Here is a 21117-nt window from a genome sequence, read left to right as displayed (position 1 = left end):
ATTGTAAGGATGAAGATGTATTTAAGCTCTAAATAGTCATCCAACCAAAACAGTAAACATGCATTGCTAATAACCAATGACAGGTGGCGACATCAACCATTTATGAGCATGTAGTGCCTTTTGAGTCCAAAAAAACAGAAGAAGGTAGTGTCCCACAATCCTTCAGTTCCTACTTCAAGTTGCAGTTGGTGAGGAGAAACTGCAGAAATGTCCAGTTGACTGCAGTTGAAAGATTATGAACTTTGATCACATGGTTGTTGTAAAGGTCATGCAGTCGACCTGTAGTCGCGAGTGGAAAAATGTATATACCCTTAATGCAACACATTTTGAAAGGCGGTAACCAACATTGGTCAACGTCTTGACAAACGTGATCAAATCTGATGAAATGATGATCACTAAAACAGCCCGATTCCTCCTAAAAGAACTGATAGTTTCCTCTTAGTTTAGACCGCCATCGTGTGGTCAGTTAGCATGCAGGCATAATGTCAAAAGGATTTTAGTACTGAGAATAAGTCCATGTATGCATTTCACATGGTTTAATTTCTCTGTGCACTTGTTCTGTCCAACAGCTGAATCAGTGGAATGTTTTAGTATTATCTTGTTCATTGGCTTTGAGAATAAAACATGAAAGTATGCTTGATTCTGAGGCTTGTCAGTGAATAATGAGTGTGTTTGTGTGTTAACAGATGAATGATGTGCTGCTGTACACCTACCCTCAGCAGGACGGGAAATACAGACTGAAGAACACCCTCCTACTGACTGGGATGAAGGTCAGAGTCCCCCTCCCCATCACTCATTCCCCTCACTCACATTTTTTCCCCTCTCGCCCCCATCTCTTGAACTTTGTCTCTATCTTTTTCACTCCCTCTCACTTATTCTTTGTCCCTCCCTAACTTCTCACTTTGCCACTCACCATCCTCTCCCTCTCTCTCTCTCTCTCTCTCTCTCTCTCTCTCTCTCTCTCTCTCTCTCTCTCTTTCTCTCTCACACCATCCTCTCATTCTCGCTTCCCTTTTTAAACCTATCTGTCCTCTCTCTCACTGATTCCTCATCAGTCTATGTCATGTGCTGTTGATGATTGATGTTCCAGGTCAGTAAACCCATCATAGAGGATGTGCAGAACGCTCTGAGGATTGAGGGAGCAGACATCTCCATCACCTTGGCAGCCAGGTGCGTCACACTAATACATACACCTTGGTTGGAATAATGATTGGGGTTCACAGTTCTCGTGGTCACCAATTTTACAGTCTCAACAGTGAATGAAGTATAGTGATGTCTCTTGTGCCAGGCTTCTAGGCTCTTTTACAAGTAGTGTCAGTGTTATTTTTCTGACCACGTATCTAGACCACTCCGGGCCATTTATACCTCTAAAAGTAAGATAGTCAAACACCCCACTGGACACACACTGGTTGAATCAAAGTTTCCACGTCATTTCAGTAACATTACGTTGAATCAACGTACTGTAGAATAGATGTTGAATTGACATCTGTGCCCAGTGGGACATTACTGGTAAATGAGACTACGTACAGTAAGAGGGCTTAATGACCTGTGCTCTGTGTGTCCCTGTGCAGCTCCTGTAGTGAGAGAGAGGACTGGTTCCACACTCTGAGTCGGACAGTGTCTGACCACGCCAGAGGACCTGGAACTTTCAGCAGCTGCTCTGGAGAGGTAAGGACGACTTTGACTGGGAGACGGTGCCTACATTAAATGTCATTTTAGCAATAACATAGTTATGCTCCCCACTCAATGACAATAGCAAACCAATACTCATACATTTTCTAAAGTTACATAGCATTGCAGCCTGTCTCCTCAGTGTGACTGTGAAGTCTAGTGTGGTAGCCGCATGTTGAAACTATATTGTCCTTTCTCTTTCCCAGGCCAGAGAGCGTCTGTGGCTGTCCCTGGGGGAGAAGGCTCCTACTCTGGTGCCTGTATCCCATGTGATGATGTGTATGAATTGCACCTCAGACTTCAGCCTCACACTGCGCAGACACCACTGCCACGCCTGCGGGAGGGTGAGTCTCTCTCACACACACACACACATGGAATGAAAATGTTTTAAAGGAATGGCTATGTTAATTAGAGGCATAGTTTTGTGCAGTATGATGTGGCTGGATGGTATGGTAGTCTATGGTCTGACCTGTGTGTGTTTAGTGTTCTGACGTGTCCTGGTCTTGGTCTTGCTCTACTCAGATTGTGTGTCGGAGCTGCTCCAGGAACAGATACCCTCTGAAGTACCTGAAGGACCACATGGCCAAAGTGTGTGACCACTGTTACAGCGAGCTCAAGAAGAGAGGTACACTACGCCTCCTGCCTTTTACTGTTTTGTATTGTACTATACTGTACTGTACTATACTATAATGTGTTGTACTATACTGTACTATACCATATTGTACTGTACTGCACTGTACTGTACTGTACTGTACTGTACTATACTGTACTGCACTGTACTGTACTATACTGTACATGCCCCTCTTGACTACTGGAGCACATTGAATGTGTGTGAGTCCAGTATTAAGGTGTTCTCTGCCACCGTAGGAGATGTGTCTGGGGCGAGTGGTACTGACAGTCCTCGTTCTAACCGCCGCTCCGGCCGCCCTCTCTCTGCCGTCTTCCAGAACATTCACCCTCCCAGCCTGTGGAGACACCGCAAGGGCACCGCATCTCTGAGCCAGGTATCCACACACACACACCACTCCTATTCTACCAAATGAGCAGGGAATTGGTTGTTGACATTGACATTGCGAAAACCATTGTCCACATCCTGCTGTAGCTGCATTACTCAGTCCTGTACTGTTATCCATTTGAAAAGTACTCCTTTATTATTGGACCCAAATTACGATGTTAGAATTATAAGATCATTGTAAGAATCTATCATTGTAGAAAATTATTATAGAAAATTCAGCAAAAATATCAATAATTTTGGTCTTCAATTCATGCACCTTGGTTGTACTGAGTAAGTCGCAGTATACTTTTCGCTGTGCACTGTTATGTATCTAACTAATGGCTGTTCCTGTGTTGTCTCCAGGCGAGTGTGTCAGAGGAGGGCTCTATGAGTGGTACTCTACAGCGCAGTAAGAGGAGCAAGAGGAACTGGAAGAGGTTGTGGTTCCAACTCAAAGACAAGGTGCTTTACACCTACCAGGCCCGCGAGGTGAGGGGGAACACACGCTCCCCTTAAACCTGAACCCTCACACACACCTCACCCCTACAACACCGCTCCCTGTAAATCTGTAACTTACACATACCCAACTCAGATGGAGAAAGAGCATTGAGTTTCTCTAGTATAGCTCCACTTTCTTAGTTTCTGAATGCCCACAAAACTAGGGGACTATGGTACATGTATTCACAAAACTAGGGGACTATGGTACATGTATTCACAAAACTAGGGGACTATGGTACATGTATTCACAAAACTAGGGGACTATGGTACATGTATTCACAAAACTAGGGGACTATGGTACATGTATTCACAAAACTAGGGGACTATGGTACATGTATTCACAAAACTAGGGGACTATGGTACATGTATTCACAAAACTAGGGGACTATGGTACATGTATTCACAAAACTAGGGGACTATGGTAAATGTATTCACAAAACTAGGGGACTATGGTACATGTATTCACAAAACTAGGGGACTATGGTACATGTATTCACAAAACTAGGGGACTATGGTACATGTATTCACAAAACTAGGGGACTATGGTACATGTATTCACAAAACTAGGGGACTATGGTACATGTATTCACAAAACTAGGGGACTATGGTACATGTATTCACAAAACTAGGGGACTATGGTACATGTATTCACAAAACTAGGGGACTATGGTACATGTATTCACAAAACTAGGGGACTATGGTACATGTATTCACAAAACTAGGGGACTATGGTACATGTATTCACAAAACTAGGGGACTATGGTACATGTATTCACAAAACTAGGGGACTATGGTACATGTATTCACAAAACTAGGGGACTATGGTACATGTATTCACAAAACTAGGGGACTATGGTACATGTATTCACAAAACTAGGGGACTATGGTAAATGTATTCACAAAGCTAGGGGACTATGGTACATGTATTCACAAAACTAGGGGACTATGGTACATGTATTCACAAAACTAGGGGACTATGGTAAATGTATTCACAAAGCTAGGGGACTATGGTACATGTATTCACAAAACTAGGGGACTATGGTACATGTATTCACAAAACTAGGGGACTATGGTAAATGTATTCACAAAGCTAGGGGACTATGGTACATGTATTCACAAAACTAGGGGACTATGGTACATGTATTCACAAAGCTAGGGGACTATGGTGCATGTATTCACAAAACTAGGGGACTATGGTACATGTATTCACAAAACTAGGGGACTATGGTACATGTATTCACAAAGCTATGGGACTATGGTACATGTATTCACAAAACTAGGGGACTATGGTACATGTATTCACAAAACTAGGGGACTATGGTACATGCATTCACAAAACTAGGGGACTATGGTACATGCATTCACAAAACTAGGGGTGTAACTGTACTTGTATTCACAAAACTAGGTGTGTAACTGTAATTGTATTTGTAACGAACTGTTCGGTATGGGGACGTCAGTTCGGTCCGCACTGTGAACCCGAATGAATACATAAAACAATATATTTAAAAAATAAAACCCTAGGCTAAACTGCTGTTAATCTGATCTGAAAAAAAAAAATTAGAGCCTATGCGCACTTTGTAATCAAAATTCTAATATTTATTGCCGCATTTCAAACGATCCTTTTGTGAGGTGGAGCCGGGAACTAGTTCTGTACGATGGAGAGTGGTGGGGTTAATAAACCAGGAGGATCCATCATCGTTTAAATCTACAGTTTGGGAACATTTTGGCCTCCCAGTAAATTACAACAGCGATGGACAGAGAGATTATGTTGACACTGCTCAACGAGAATAGCCTATGCAGCTACCAACACCTGAAAGATGTTGACACATTTATGCCGACATCACCTCAGTATTCCTACCACCGGATCCAGACGGAAACGCAAAAAAAACATCAACATAACATTTTCTCTTCACTCTGCATTCAAGCAGCCCCTCTCAACTGATTCTGACCAAAGAAATTACAAGAGAGATAGGTATGTTTTTATCCGCAGATATGCGCCCATTCTCTTTGGTTGAGAATAGGGGGTTTCAGCACTACTAGCACACTGGACGCAAGGGAGGGGTGAGGGGCGGCGGCTGCCCCCCACCCCTGAGGGGCCCATGCGCCTATCATTGGTCATAATGCTTCTTAGGTAGTTCTCTCACTTTAACTGAGCCTCTCATTCTCCTTAATTGCCGGCCTTAGCATGTTACGGAAAGAGATTAACTGTAATAGAAGCTCTGGGGACATGTCGTCTGGCTGCTGGACAGCCAATACATAGGCAGATGCAAACAGATTATCATCTTTAGCGGGCAACAGTTCTTGAGGGCTCAAACAAAAAAAATCACAATTTCGTTCATACTGGTGAACCAGCGTTTGAGTTGTGTGGTTGCAATATCAGCAGTCCCTTATCTCTGGTATAGTTTAAATTGTGTGCAGCACAATGGACATTTAATATACAATGTCTCAGGAAAGACTGTCTGTGTTGTCAATACTTAGTATAGAAAATAGTCGGGCTGCAACCTACGCCTACAGGCCGTGGTTTGCACACGAACATTCAAGGCAATGCAGTAGCATACTGTAGCTACTTTCTCTTTTCAAGAAAGAAAGAGAAAAAGAGACAGTCAGAGAGAGGCAGCTAGGAATACTTCAGGAGAATTGTTAGGCTATTTGTATTTTTTATAAAAAGTGTATAAATACCAGTTAAATACTGTATAGCTAAAGGATACACTGCATAAGGAAACAATCCCTAGTAAGCTAGTGTTTTGAGGGTGGACTGACTGTACTATTACTGTACTATTACTATTAACTACTTTCATTAATAGACTGGTTTTATTCACAACAACTTTCTTTCCAAGTGTTACCGATGTGAAATGGCTAGATAGTTAGTGGTGGTGCGCGCTAATAGCGTTTCAATCGGTGACGTCAATCGCTCTGAGACCTTGAAGTAGTTGTTCCCCTTGCTCTGCAAGGGCTGCAGCTTTTGTGGCGTGATGCTTCGTGGGTGTCCGTTGTTGATGTTTTTTAGATTTATTTTACCTTTATTTAACTAGGCAAGTCAGTTAAGAACAAATTCTTATTTTCAATGACTGCCTAGGAACAGTGGGTTAACTGCCTGTTCAGGGGAAGAACGACAGATTTGTACCTTATCAGCTCAGGGATTTGAACTTGCAACCTTTCGCCTGCTAGTCCAACGGTCTAACCACTAGGCTGCCCAAAGTGTGTGCCGAGGGTCCCTGGTTCGAGCCCAGGTAGGGGCAAGGAGAGCGACGGAAGCTATAATGTTACACAAGCTGGGAGAAAGCATGAGGAGGACTCATGTCATGCAGGTTTAGGTAGCCTATACAGGACAGTTGTATATGTAATTTTTAAATCGATTGGTAGATTATGCATCAAAAATACATTTTGCAATCTGCATTATTTGAATTTACAACTTAAATTACTGTAATTACATTGTTACCGCCAGCCAGCAGTCTAAATGTCAGTATTGCGACACCGTGTATAGCTTCGTGAAATGTTAGGCTTAACATGAGAAAATGTGGCAATAAACATTTATCCATTAGCTGAAGCAAAGCTATAGGCTATATGCCCTGGCACAACAGAAAGCCTATCGTCGATTCGATAGGCAGCTACATAGACGTCGCAATTTCAGCACCATGGACAGCGATCGGTAGTCTATACTTTGTGAGTAGCTGTCTGGCTGACACATTCAATTTTGTATTTTAGGAAAAGGGTAGGGTCCAGAGAAATTGCGTTACGCCAGTGTCCAGCGCCTCATGAAAGTATTCAAGCCACGTTACGAAATTAGCTCTCTTGCACCAATTTCAGCAAACAGGTAGTACCCGCTCTATATAAGCAAGCTAAAGTCGAAGTTGCCAGTGAATTGGCCAATGCACCATGTGTTGCGCTTGCTACAGATGGATGAACCTCCAGGGCTATAGAGAGCTACTTAATTAAAACATCTTCTTATGAAGTTAAGGATCAACCCCTTTTTTTATATTTTCGCTTAAATGACATACCCAAATCTAACTGGCTGTACCTCAGGCCCTGAAGCAAGGAATGCATATTCTTGGTACAATTTGAAAGGAAACACTTTGAATTTTGTGGAAATGTGAAAGGAATGTAGGAGAATAAAACACATTAGATCTGGTAAAAGATCTAAGAGAAAAAAGTTTTTTTGTATTTTTTTTGTACCATCAAAAATGCAAGAGACAGACCTTTATCTATTATTCCAGCCCAGGTGAAATTTATATTTTGGCCACTAGATAGCAGCAGTGTATGTGCAAAGTTTCAGACTGATCCAATGAAACATTGCATTTCTGTTAAAAATGTTGTATCAAGACTGCCCAAATGTGCCTAATTTGTGTATTAATAACTTTTCATGTTCAAAACTGTGCACTCTCCTCAAACAATAGCATGGTATTATTTCACTGTAATAGCTACTGTAAATTGGACAGTGCATTTAGATTAACAAGAATTTAAGCTTTCTGCCAATATCAGAAATGTCTATGTCCTGGGAAATGTTCTTGTTACTTACAACCTCATGCTAATCGCATTAGCCTACGTTAGCTCTACCGTCCTGCAGGGGACCCACCAATCCTGAAGAAGATGTATAACAGTGACAGCCCATCACATTACCCCGGAGTGGTAAATGAGAATTATCGCGCTAGAGACATGCCCCCTTTATGAGAGTCACACAAGTACTAATCTTTTTCTCTTTGTAAGAAAACATTATAGCATAGGCCTATACAATGTCTGAGCCATGTTTACATATTGATTTCACATGCATATTGTTTTTTTATTTTTGTGTTGTTGAGTAATCTTGTGTTTTCATTTAAGAAAATACAAAGTATTGATGTTCCTGATTGTACTCTCATCAGACATTATATGACTCATGATCATATATGGAATCAGGAATACCAACACTTTGTATTTGATTAAGTCATCAACAATTAACTACAGTAACTGTTGGCATTTCATTTTGTACCGAAACCATGACCCCAAAACAGCAATACGTACCGAACCATGGATTTGGCAAGCCGTTACTTACACCCCTACACAAAACCCCCACAAACTACACCCTGAAGACTATGCTGGTCTCTTTCTGTCTGTATTACTCTCTGTCTCTCTCTCCCCCCTCTCTCTCTCCCTCTCTTCACCTCTCTCTCTCTCTCTCTTCAGGAGAAGGTAGCGTCTGAGAGTTTGCCTCTGTTGGGCTTCACAGTGAAGCTGCCTGACAGGCCAGGGGGAGAGGAGACAACCAACGTCTTTGAGCTGTACCACAAGAAGACCCTGTACTACACCTTTAAGGCCGAGAACAACCACACTGCTGAGAGGTGAGCTCTGCACTGCACCTTTTATGACCACATGATCTGACCAGGAGAAACTATGGGCCCAAGTTATAGCCTTTATCCTTTTACTTAGTGAGGTAGAACTCCTGGCCCCAGTTACAGGCCTCATTCAGTAACCTCATAAGTGTGACTCACATTGACAACAGCATCAACACAACAATCATATTGTTATTACAATGTTATTACAGTCAGCACTTTCTTCTCTATCCAGATGGGTGAATGCCATGGAGGAAGCCACAGTTTTATAGCAGTGGCCATCTTGGGTGGTTTGTCGAGACTGTGGTTGCGTTCCACTGCTCAGACGTTGCATGTATCAACCAATGATTGCGTGCCACGTCATTGACTGTGTCATCGACGGACAGATTTCTATAACATATGATGTGGTTGGCTGATACGTAAAATACCTATCCAGGCGTTATAAGATCTGGCAGGCGTCAGCAACGCCTGGACAGAGGAACGCGCCCTATAACTCACCTTTCAGACTTACCCTGGAGTCCTCGCTGCCACTCTCCTACTACACATAGCCATCCCTCAGAATGCCTGAATGTAAAACAAAAAGGGAAGAGGAGGAAGATGCTCATTTTGCCTTTAGTCAGCTGTGACGGTTGTGTCTTACTGTGTGGACTGGGAGAGGAGAGAACAAGACATGGTGTTCTTAAAGGAGGGGACACGCTCACCTACTTTGTCATCTTCCAACGTCCCCATCCCGCTGCTACAGCAGGTGTGATGCCTAGAGCCAAGAGAGAAACTGTCCCAGATACGTACCCTTCTGGAAAATTCCACCAAGGCTACCTATGACTCTCCCTCCAGTGTTTCATGGCATTAACCACTCTGGATTACTTATACAAATGGAATGAAAATTACATTCATATTTTTTGGGGATATCTTATTTTATTTGAATTAAGAACACTGTAAAAACAATGTAGTTGTTTCAACTAGTTATTATTAAATAACAGTTTCCACAGACTTTTCGGGCAGAGTGTTACCTGAACCCAATTTTTTGGGGGGCACAAACTTGATTACATTTTGCATGTTCATATATACAGGAATTCATATCAAATAAAATAACACTTTATTGATCACATACATATGGTTAGCAGATGTTAATGCGAGTGTAGCGAAATGCTTGTGCTTCTAGTTCCGACAGTGCAGTAATATCTAACAAGTAATCTAACAATTCCCAACAACTACCTAATACACACAAATCTAAAGGGGTGAATGAGAATATGTACATATAAGTATATGGATGAGCGATGGCCGAGGGGAATAGACATGGTGCAGTAGATGGTATAAAATACAGTATATACATGTGATATGAGTCATCCAAGATATGTAAACATTATTAAAGTGGCATTGTGACTAGTGATCCATTTATTAAAATGTCCAGTGATTGGGTCTCAATGTGGGCAGCAGCCTCTCTGAGTTCCTGATTGCTGTTTAGCAGTCTGATGGCCTTGAGATAGAAGCTGTTTTTCAGTCTCTCGGTCCCAGCTTTGATGCACCTGTACTGACCTCGCCTTCTGGTTGATAGTGGTGTGAACAGGCAGTGGCTCGGGTGGTTGATGTCCTTGATGATCTTGTTGGCCTTCCTGTGACATCGGGTGCTGTAGGTGTCATGGAGGGCAAGCAGTGGGCCCCCGGTGATGCGTTGTGCACCACCCTCTGGAGAGCCCTTGCAGTATTGAAAATGTCCTCACCTGTGATTTGAAGACACAACCTCTTAGTGCACGCTGAGCCACCATGTCTGTGTCAATGACTGATTTCACCTGCATTGCTACACTTTGCACCTCAAAGTAAATCTCAGCTCTATTAAAAGTACACTCAAGAAAAAATATTTGATTTATCATAGTGATTAAGTCGGGGTTTCCTAAACTCACTCCTCGGGACCCCAAGGGGTGCACGTTTTGGCTTTCACCCTGGCACTACACAGCTGATTCAAGTAATCAACTAATCATCAAGCTTTGATCATTTGAATCAGCTGTGTAGTGTTAGGACAAAAAACAAAACGTGCACCCCTTGGGGTCCAGAGGATCGAGTTTGGGAAACGCTGGATTAAGGAGTAACATTAAAACAGAGTAATATTGCCCACCAACATTAAACAACCAGACAGAAAACCATCAAATGGCTGAAACAAGTAAATCAAATCAATGATGAGAGAATAGTCAAATTAACTGAGAACTGACACAGACATGGTGGTGTAGCAGGAAGATTGGAATGCCATGAGCCAAAAGGTTGTGCGTTCAAATCCCAGGTGAGCACATGTTGAATAATGGGGACGTGGGGATGGCAGGTAGCCTAGCAGTTGAGAGCGTTGGGCCAGTAACCGAAAGGTCACTGGTTTAAATCACCGAGCCTACTAGTTGAAAAATCTGTCAATGTGCCCTAAATCAAGGCACTTAACCATAATTGCTCTGGATAAGAGCATCTGCTATATGAATAATTTCTGTATAAATGAACATGCATGGTAGATAATGATGTCAACGTGTCAAATTTGTAAGTTGAAAACATTGCATGTTAAAAGCACTGTCTCTGTGTGTAACCAGTTGCCCAGCTTTTTTTTAGTTAAGATGCCCAAATAATAATTTACATTTAAATTGACTGAATTTTTGCCTAAGTTTTCACAAGTTGGAGCTAAGTTTGGGCCAACAATTTTTGTAGTTGTTCAGATAACACAAACAGTTGAGTAAACAGAAGAAAAGGCTGTGTTACTTAATAATAATTAGTTGAAACAACTAGATTTTTTTCAGTGAACAGTAACAGTAAATGTTATTAAACTGCATGTACTACTAGGGTGTAACCTACATCCAGAGGTTATGAAAATGCTGAATCTGTTATTAATACACGTTGACCACATGCCAACGTGACCGTTGTTTTAATGTGATGTCAGAAGCATAAAGGTTGTGTGCCATATTGGTTTAGAAAGGCTGTCTTGCACTGTGAACATGACAGCACATATTGGGTCTAATGGGAGGGGGGTGAATGAACCCACCATCTCAAACCTTGGTGGATGATGTAATAATACATGGAGATGTATGGAGATGTATTATTACGTCATCCACCAAGGTTTGAGATGGTGGGTTCATTCACCCCCCTCCCATTAGACCCAATATGTGCTGTCATGTTCACAGTGCAAGACAGCCTTTCTAAACCAATATGGCACTACTTACTGAATGAATTCTCAATGTCTTTATTTTATCAGAACACTTTCCTGCACTCGACTTAGCCAGCTTCACGTACCTTAATGCCTGACATTTTAAAGCACAGGTTCTGCTCAAAGGATGACTATTCATGGATGGCACCTCATTCGGTTGTTGCTGATATTATCATCGTTGTTAGATCTCGCAGCATATTGATGTCCGACTGATGGTTAATGGTCAGTCTTTCTGAACGAGGGCTAATGACTGTTTCATGAAAATTACGCTATAGAAGCCTGGAAATACGATGACATTGCTAAAGTATACAAATAATTCGTAGAAAACAACTTTGCCATCATTATGATGTCGTCAAGTTTACTTTAGAGAGATGGCAATGTTGCCTTGAGCTAGAAAAGTTTGTTCCCTCAGCCCTATGTTCCCTGGGCCATATGATCCCTCAACCTATGTTCCCAGAGCCCTATATTCCCCCAGCCCTATGTTTCCTCAGCCCTATGTTCCCTGGGCCCTGTGTTCCCTCAGCCCTATGTTCCCTGGGCCCTGTGTTCCCTCAGTCCTATGTTCCCTCAGTACCCACTAAACCAATTTCAATCACAATTGGCATAAATGCATTTCTATTTTAATCAAATACCCAGTGTGATTTGTAAGTGTTCATTTTCACATAACATTTTGGTCATTTAGCAGACATTTTTATCACACCATAGTGCCATCACACTTCTGATACAAATGCAGTACATTTGGGGTGATAGGAGCCCACAGAAGTGTGAGTCGCTATAAAAAATGGTGTAGAAAAGTATTTTGTATTTTGAAATTGTGTAACTTATTGCAAAATACATTTCTTTGTAGTTAAGGCCAGTGGAATACAAATTACACAAAATACTCAAAAGTAACTGAAATGCACTTCTGTTCAAAAGTTTAGTGTCACTTAGAAATGTCCTTGTTTTTTTTAAAGAAAAGCACAGTTTTTGTCCATTAAAATAACATCAAATTGATCAGAAATACAGTGTAGACCTTACTAATGTTGTAAATAACTATTGTAGCTAGAAACGGCTGATTTTTTTGTGGAATATCTACATAGGCGTACAGAGGCCCATTATCAGCAACCATCACTCCTGTGTTCCAATGGCACGTTGTGTTAGCTAATCTGAGTTTATCATTTTAAAAGGCTAATTGATCATTAGAAAACCCTTTTGCAATTATGTTAGCACAGCTGAAAACTGTTGTTCTGATTAAAGAAGCAATAAAGCTGGCCTTCTTTCGACTAGTTGAGTTGCAAAGAAAAAGCCATATCGCAGACTGGCCAATAAAAATCAAATATTAAGATGGGCAAAATAACACAGACACTGGACAGAGGAACTCTGCCTAGGAGGCCAGCATACTGGAGTCGCCTCTTCACTGTTGATGTTGAGACTGGAGTTTTGCGGGTACTATTTAATGAAGCTGCCAGTTGAGGACTTGTGATTAGTCTGTTTCTCAAACTAGACACTCTAATGTACTTGTCCTTTTGCTCAGTTGTGCACCAGTGGCTAGATGTGCCAATATTTTTTGTGTTATTTCTTGTTTGTTTCACAAGAAAAAATATTTTGCATCTTCAAAGTGGTAGGCATACAACCCCCCCCCCCCCCCCCCCCCCCCCCCCATAGGGCTGTGGGAACATAGGGCTGTGGGAACATAGGGCTGTGGGAACATAGGGCCCAGGGAACATAGGGCCCAGGGAACATAGGGCCCAGGGAACATAGGGCCCAGGGAACATAGGGCCCAGGGAACATAGGGCCCAGGGAACATAGGGCCCAGGGAACATAGGGCCCAGGGAACATAGGGCCCAGGGAACATAGGGCCCAGGGAACATAGGGACATGGAGCATAGGGCTGTGGGAACATAGGGCCGAGGGGACACAGGGCTGACGTAACATGGACATGGTCCCTCAGAAATAGCTAGAAATGCTAATGTTAGCTAGCAAAAATGTCAGTGCTCTCCCCCCAATTTTACCTAGCTAGCTAAAGTTATACTGCATCTCAAGTCAATCTGGTGACATCACAATGATGACAAAAGCTTTTCCTACTAATCATTTGCCTCCTTTTGAAATGTTGTTTCCAAGCCACAGTAATGCACTTCAGACAAAATCTTAATCAGCACCTACACTCTTAGAAAAAAAGGGTTCTAAAAGGGTTCTTTGGCTGTCCCTATAAGAGAACCCTTTTTGGTTCCAGGTTTAACCTTTTTGGGCTCCAAGTAGAACCCTCTTGGGTTACATGAAGAACTCTCTGTGAAAAGGGTCCTACATGGAACCAAAAGGGTTCTGCCTGGAACCAAAAAGGGTTCTTCAAAGTGTTCTCCTATGGGGACAGTCGAAGAACCCTTTTAGGTTCTAGATAACACCTTTTTTTATACGTGTGTGTTTAGACTGCATTGCATAGAATGCTCAGCTGGGCTTCAGTCCTGAAACGAACAGTCCTGAAACTAACCTTAAAAACAACATTGTGATTAAATGATTTGTCTTGTTTTTTTTGCATTTAGTGTGTTTCTTTGCTATGCATTTTTGTCATGTACTGTATTTTCTGAAATGGCCTTGCATACAGCAACTAGTTCATGTAAATACATGTAGATTTTGATAGGCAAATATTGTTTTGCTTTATTTGCACTGATATGAGAATGGAACTGAAAGTGGAATGTAAGTGCACTCTTCTCCTAAATGTTATTCTTTAATCCTGTGTCTTGGTCGACCTGTGCCAAACTCACTAAGCCCAGTGCCTGGAGTTAGCTAACCATGGATATATCAGTTATATCAGATCAATGACAAAAAAGAGACTTCAACATTAAGTTACATAACATGTCAAATTCCTATTTGTATCAAGCCACAGCTCAGCTTTATAATGAGAGTGGTTTCCCTGATGTGAAACCCTGCTATTAGCCATAACTACTGTAGTGGACTTTGTACTGGATGAGTTATTTATTTCAAACCGTGGGGGTTTCTCAGACAACTAAAGTGACTAAGGTCGGATATCCTTTGCATGTGTCAGTTTGTGTGATTTCTTCTAATTACCCTGTGCTAGGGTTGCAAAGCTACTGGTAATTTACCAAAGTTCCCAAAATCTTCAGTCATTTTTATTTTTTATTTATTTTTATTTTACACCTTTTTCTCCCCAATTTCGTGGTATCCAATTGTTTAGTAGCTACTATCTTGTCTCGTCGCTACAACTCCCGTACGGGCTCGGGAGAGACATTGACATTACAGTAGTAAAATAACTAAAAGTGTGCAAAAAAAGATAATATACAACTATTTCTCCCTGTGCGCATTCTGACTTTGAACTTAAGCATGAGAATAGTGTGCTGTTCACCTGAATGTACTGTACATGTGCTCAGGGAGACGGCAACCTTACTGTGGTCCAGGACCAGCTCTGTCTCTCTTCAACTCTTGGTTGTCCAAGTGGATTATTATTTGTTCAGAAGATGATGAGAACATAAATATGTACAAAAAGGAAAAATACAAAAGGCATGCCCAAACAAAAGACTCAAAAATAAACTAAAGTCTCTGTGGGCTATTTATACTCCCACACGTATTTCAACTGTGTCTGTGTATAACTGTAACTGCACTAATAAAGCAGAAGTGCAATGTATCTGGTTTCAGATCACTGTGAGGGCTTCAGCAGAGCGAGCAGCAGGGCCTGGGTGATACAGACAGACAGGCAGCAGTATGCAGTATAGGAGAGTAGGGCAGGAGAAATGGCAGCACTGCTCTGTTCCTTACCTCTCCCTTGAGGCTTCCTGACCCAGAATAGTGAGGGGGGAAAGTTTGTTTTCTGGGGTAACTGAAAGTTGCAGACACCTTGTTCTATATAGGCTGCATCCTTCATCATCCAGTGCTCTCCTTCTTTCCCTCTCCCAGGGTCCCTCTCTTTCTCGTTACTTTCTTCAACAGTATCCCCACATTATTTCAACTCTTCCTCATTATTTTTTGTCTATCTCTCTTTCTGTTTCACAACGTATCCTGTTTCTCAGTTGTAAGGCTGTTGGTGAGGTCCTCTTTAGTTCATGCAGGTTTCATCATACTTACTCATACCTATTACATAGGGCCAGGGGTTTTTCCAGATCTGAGCAAGAAAAACTCCATGCTCTACTCATACTGCATACCACTCCAGTGATTCCTACTCTTTTTGACTAATGACCATTCATTTGCTCCAGTTCTTCCCTCTCTAGATACAAACCCCTCCCCTGGTACCTGCTGCTCCTGTTCCTATTATCCGGCTTGGGGGTTTTGGTAAACACTTCATTAGCAACTAGGTTGTGCTAATAGCTACTGTTGATGCTGTTACTGTACTTCAGTTATTATTCACAGTACTGATCATTTGCTCAGCAGATGTATCAATCATGAGGCAGGCATGTACATGATCAAAGAGGGAAGTGCCAGGTAATAATATGACATTTATCTGACCATCCTTGACTGTTTTTGTTTTCTTTATCAGCCTATAATACCTTCAGTATTCTAATTCTGGCCCCTATTGGCCATCTGTTCTTTAGTCTATATTGTATCAATACCAAAAATGCAATTTTTGTATTCCATGCGCCCAAACTGTCTCAAAGGAAACACTGAATGTGAGAGATTAGTGATCATCACAATAGAGACGGGACAGGGCAATAATAAACAAGGTGATATAACAATTGTGATGTCTGTACAAGTAAGAAGTAGTGGGGTGGAGAAGTGAGACCTAAAAAGAGAGAAGAGGGAGGTCAGTTCTAATACAGATGTAGGCTCTTAATTTGTATTGTCGCAGCAAAATAATATAAAATATTGTCTGCAGAAACAGGATTTGAACATTTAGTCCATAATGTTGCTTGATTGATGGTTAGCTGGCCAAAATTAGGTTACATGAAAAGTGCAATATTGTTAAAAGTGCATTTATCTGACCATCCTTGACTGTTAACCATCAATCAAGCAACATTATGGACTAAATGTTCAAATCCTGTTTCTGCAGAAAATATTTTTGTGTTAGTGAGGGTTTTTTGTGAATTGATGTAAGGCGCAGGAAAATTCTCAGTAGCAAAATAGTGATCAAATTAAGATTCTACATCTGTAGTCATCTTAGTTTTTCTCTGTGTCCTCATTACTGACACTGACTGAGTGTTGAGTACACTGCTTGTTTTAGGATGGAGGTCGGGGGTGGGAGGATACGCTGTTATAGTGGGATGGTACTGTAGCAGCGTCATAACCCAAACACACACACACACACACACATGCCCCAGGCATGAGGCACAGAGAGCGAAGCATGCGACTCATCAATGCCACAGAATAGAACAGCTCAATAAAGTCCGCTGCCCTCGGCTCTAATTGTCTCTCAGGCTATTGTCTCTCAAATGCACAGCAAACTGTTAAAGATTGCTCAAATATCTATAAGGAAGTAAACATATTCCTTCTGACCTTAGAGGATGACAAAGTGAGAGCTGCCTTGTGTGAACTCATGGCCAAATTCACGTTGACACACACATGATAGCAAGGATAAGCTTTCTAAGGCACTCATCAGAGAGGCGAAAGAGCCGTGTGTGTCTGTGCACTAGCTTCAAATGCAGTTCTGAAACTCATATTGCCATTGGTTACCATATACACCCTCATCTTCCTGTCAAGTATTACCCAAATGTGTTTTTTTCTGCTGCTTTATGTTCAAAAAGAGAAAGCATCACCAGTGGGGATGTAGGAGGTGGTTTAACCCATTTACAGAGACTTAAAGAGTCATAGAACTGGAGCTGTGAAAGAGAAAGAGAGGAAAGAAAGAGATTGAGAAAAAAAGAGCAAATACATCCTCATGACATTAGCTTGACATTTCTGGGTCTGCACCTTGTCCCGTGTTCGTCCGCAATGCAGTGGAGAGAGAGAGGAGAACAGGAGAGGGGAGGAGAGGTAGAGGAGGGTGGAAGAAGAGAGGGACAAGCTGTATGTCCCACTTTAGTGACTCTACATGCAGCCCACACTGACAAGTCACACCTCTTCCTCTCCCTCCATTCCGCCATCCTTTCACCAGTCCACTTTTAGAATCCCCCCTCTCTCCCTCCCTGAAACAAACAGACAAATAGGAAGAAAATAAGCCCCTCAACCCCCCGGCCCTGTGTTATCTATACATGGAGTGTGTTATGGTTTCCATACTCTGTTTCAGCAATGTTAGTCTGCAGAGAGAGAACTCTAAACATGCGAGCAGCGCTGAGGGAAACCACTAAAGATCAGATAAGTTAGATCAAATATACTTGTCTTCAGCTTTCATCAAACACCCCCGATATGCACACAAACACACATTACGTTTAAAGCCCAGCTCTGAGGACAGGCGCCTGTGTCTATGGTTGTGACCCAGATGGCACCCTATTCCCGAGTGCACTACTTTTGACCAGGGCTCATAGGGATCTGTTCAAAAGTAGTCCACTATATAGAGAATAGATTGTCATTTGAGACTCATGCTATGTCTGTCTGTAGTGGTGCTGGGTGGTATTAACTGTCCCTGTGGGGATTTACGTAAGTATCCTATTGGCTGGGTGTCATTAGCATTAGGAATTGAATGGCTGGGCTTTCATAACAACGCAAAGGGTCATTACGCGCACCACTATGACAGGGTTTCCTCTCCAGTCAATTTAATCAAACAATGAATCACTGATCACATTACCACAGAGCGACTCTCATTAACTTACCCAAGAGACTCGGTATAAATACTATAGAAGAGATAGTAGTGCCACGAGTCAGAGGCAGAGGAGTCAGAAAGTACATCATGGACCCTCTGGGTGTGATTGTTCCCAGTAACCATGCTTATGTCCCAAATGTAACCCTAGTCCCTATATAGTGCACTACCTTTGAACAGAGCTATATGGGCTCTGGTCAAAAGAAGTGCCCTAAAAATGAATATGGTGCCATTTACCTCCGCCTCTGTGACCTCGAGCTAGCTGTGACCTATTAGAGAATTAGAGCCATGTATGTCAGTGCAGAGCTGGGGGAGTCAGCTGTGTGGAGCCAGATCCATCAGGAAGCCATCGCTCAATGTAATCTCCACATGCTAAATTTACCTCCATGTTCTGCACCCCAGAGTCAGAGTCAGAAGCTGAGTTCCACACACCCACAGAGTTGTGTAAGGTGAGGAATTCCCCAGTTCTGTCATGAGTCAGGATCTCCCTGTTATGTAATCATGATTGGAGTAGAGCAGTGACACATACCTGTACCTCCCTGTCCCACAGAGGTCTCATCTTACAGCAGGGGACCCCCCCACACACACACAGTTTAATTAATCCATCTATAATTAAGCCTCTATGTAGGGATAATAGACATATTTATACTGCCGAAATACTGCGCGCTAATCTCTGTGATGGTCTTTAGTAGTTAATGATGTGTGTGTGTGTGTGTGTGTCTACGTGCATGCGTCTGTGTGTGCACTTGCTACTGCATTGCGTGTGCGCACATGAGTGTGGGGAGTATCTGCACTTGAAGCCTAAACATTGGATGATGTTCAACCATTTACAGTTTTGGTGCCAGTTTAGCCTGAGGTACAGTGGTAGCCTCAGCAGCAGCCAACTCTACCACCTCCACATCCTCAGAGTTCTGCCCAAGCCAGACTACCCCCGCAGCCGAGCCGCGTGATCCAAACCCACACACACCAGGACTTTATGTAAAACTCAGCCCAGGTCTTTTTCCCACACAGAAAAAACACCCGAATTTCAGATTATCTACACGTGATCTTGTGTGATCTCATGTGATTCAATGTGAAGTAAATGTGATAACATAACACTACACGTGACATGCTAGCACATGTAAGCACATGATCTCATGTGAAATTAATGTGAAATACATGTGACAACATGGGGATGCAAAATCTCAACATGTGATACCGTGAAACTACATGTGACAACAGGTGAACATGTGAAAACACGATCTCGTGTGAAATACATGTGACAACATGGAGATGCAAAATCTCAACATTTTTAATGTTTGCAAATGTATTAAAAATAACAAACATAAATACCTTATTTACGTACAGTAAGTTTTCAGACCCTTTGCTATGAGACTCAAAATTGAGCTCAGGTGCATCCTGTTTCCATTGATCATCATTGAGATGTTTCTGCAACTCAATTGATTGTACATGATTTGGAAAGGCACACACCTGTCCATATAACATCCCACAGTTGACGGTGCATGTCAGAGCAAAAACCAAGCCATGCAGTTAAAGGAATTGTCCATAGAGCTCCGAGACAGGATTGTGTCGAGGGACGTGTTTGCAGCATTGAAAGTTCCCAAGAACGCAGTGGTCTCTATCATTCTTAAATGGAAGAAGTTTGGAACCACCAAGACTCTTCCTCCCCAGAGCTGGCCGTCCAGCCAAACTGAGCAAATGGGTGAGAAGGGTCTTGGTCAGGGAGGTGCTGTGGGGATGTTTTTCAGTGATAGGGACACGGCAAAGACAACGCAGGAGTGGCTTTGGGAAAAGTCCCTGAATGTCCTTAAGTGGCCCAGCCAGAGCCTGGACTTGAACCCGATCTCTGGAGAGACCTGAAAATAGCTGTGCAGCAACGCTCCCCATCCAAACTGACAGAGCTAAGGAGGATCTGCAGAGAATAATGGGATAAACTCCCCAAATACAGGTGTTCCAAGCTTGTAGAGTCATTCCCAATTAGACTTGAGGCTGTAATAACTGCCAAAAGGGCTTCAACAAAGGGTCTGAATACTTATGTAAATGTGATATTGAAGTTTTTTTAATTTTAATATATTTGCAAAAATAAATAAAACATGTTTTTGCTTTACCTTTATGGGGCATTGTGGGCATAGTGCGCTTTGAAATATACATTTGAAGTCGAAAGTTTACATACACTTAGGTTGGAGTTGTTAAAACTAGTTTTTCAACCACTTCACAGTTAGATGTTAACAAACTATAATTTTGGCAAGTCGGTTAGGGCATCTACTTTGTGCATGACACAAGTCATTTTTCCAACAGTTGTTTACAGACATATTATTTCACTTATAGTTTACTGTATCACAATTCCAGTGTGATACATACACTAAGTTGACTGTGCCTTTAAACAGCTTGGAAAATTCCAGAAAATGATGTCATGGCTTTAGAAGCGTCTAATAGGCTCATTGACATCATTTGAGTCAATTGGAGGTGAACCTGTGGACGTATTTCAAGGCCTACTGTCAAACTCAGTGCCTTTGCTTGACATCGTGGGAAAATCAAAAGAAATCAGCAAAGACCTCAGAAAAAAAATTGTAGACCTCCACAAGTCTGGTTCATCCTTGGGAGCAATTTCCAAATGCCTGAAGGTACCATGTTCATCTGTACAAACAATAGTATGCAAGTATAAACACCATGGGACCACATAGCCGTCATACGGCTCTGGAAGGAGACGCATTCTGTCTCCTAGAGATGAACATACTTTGGTGCGAAAACTGCAAATCAATCCCAGAACAACAGCAAAGGACCTTGTGAAGATACTGGAGGAAACAGCTACAAAA

General features: G+C 42.1%; 1 protein-coding gene across 2 annotated transcripts in view; it reads left to right on the top strand.

Moving 5' to 3' along the window:
* fgd5b (FYVE, RhoGEF and PH domain containing 5b) overlaps positions 1 to 9051 on the top strand; it is a 55313-nt gene extending 46262 nt beyond the window's left edge. The window contains exons 13-21 of one of the 2 annotated variants that reach the window (XM_036950384.2): positions 687 to 770; positions 1091 to 1170; positions 1572 to 1668; positions 1878 to 2015; positions 2194 to 2296; positions 2539 to 2675; positions 3029 to 3127; positions 8324 to 8478; positions 8705 to 9051. In XM_036950384.2, the coding sequence (XP_036806279.1) occupies positions 687 to 770; positions 1091 to 1170; positions 1572 to 1668; positions 1878 to 2015; positions 2194 to 2296; positions 2539 to 2675; positions 3029 to 3127; positions 8324 to 8478; positions 8705 to 8741 (930 nt within the window). In that variant the 3' untranslated portion in view covers positions 8742 to 9051. Of the gene's footprint in view, positions 1 to 686; positions 771 to 1090; positions 1171 to 1571; positions 1669 to 1877; positions 2016 to 2193; positions 2297 to 2538; positions 2676 to 3028; positions 3155 to 8323; positions 8479 to 8704 lie in introns of both variants that reach the window. The other variant, XM_021569253.3, reaches the window with a different exon arrangement.
* Positions 9052 to 21117: the final 12066 nt, after the last annotated feature.

This window comes from Oncorhynchus mykiss, chromosome 17 (assembly GCF_057628025.1).
Source record: "Oncorhynchus mykiss isolate SJ-2025 chromosome 17, ASM5762802v1, whole genome shotgun sequence".
Taxonomy (NCBI): Eukaryota; Metazoa; Chordata; class Actinopteri; order Salmoniformes; family Salmonidae; genus Oncorhynchus; species Oncorhynchus mykiss.
This window is presented reverse-complemented; position numbering and strand designations above follow the sequence as displayed.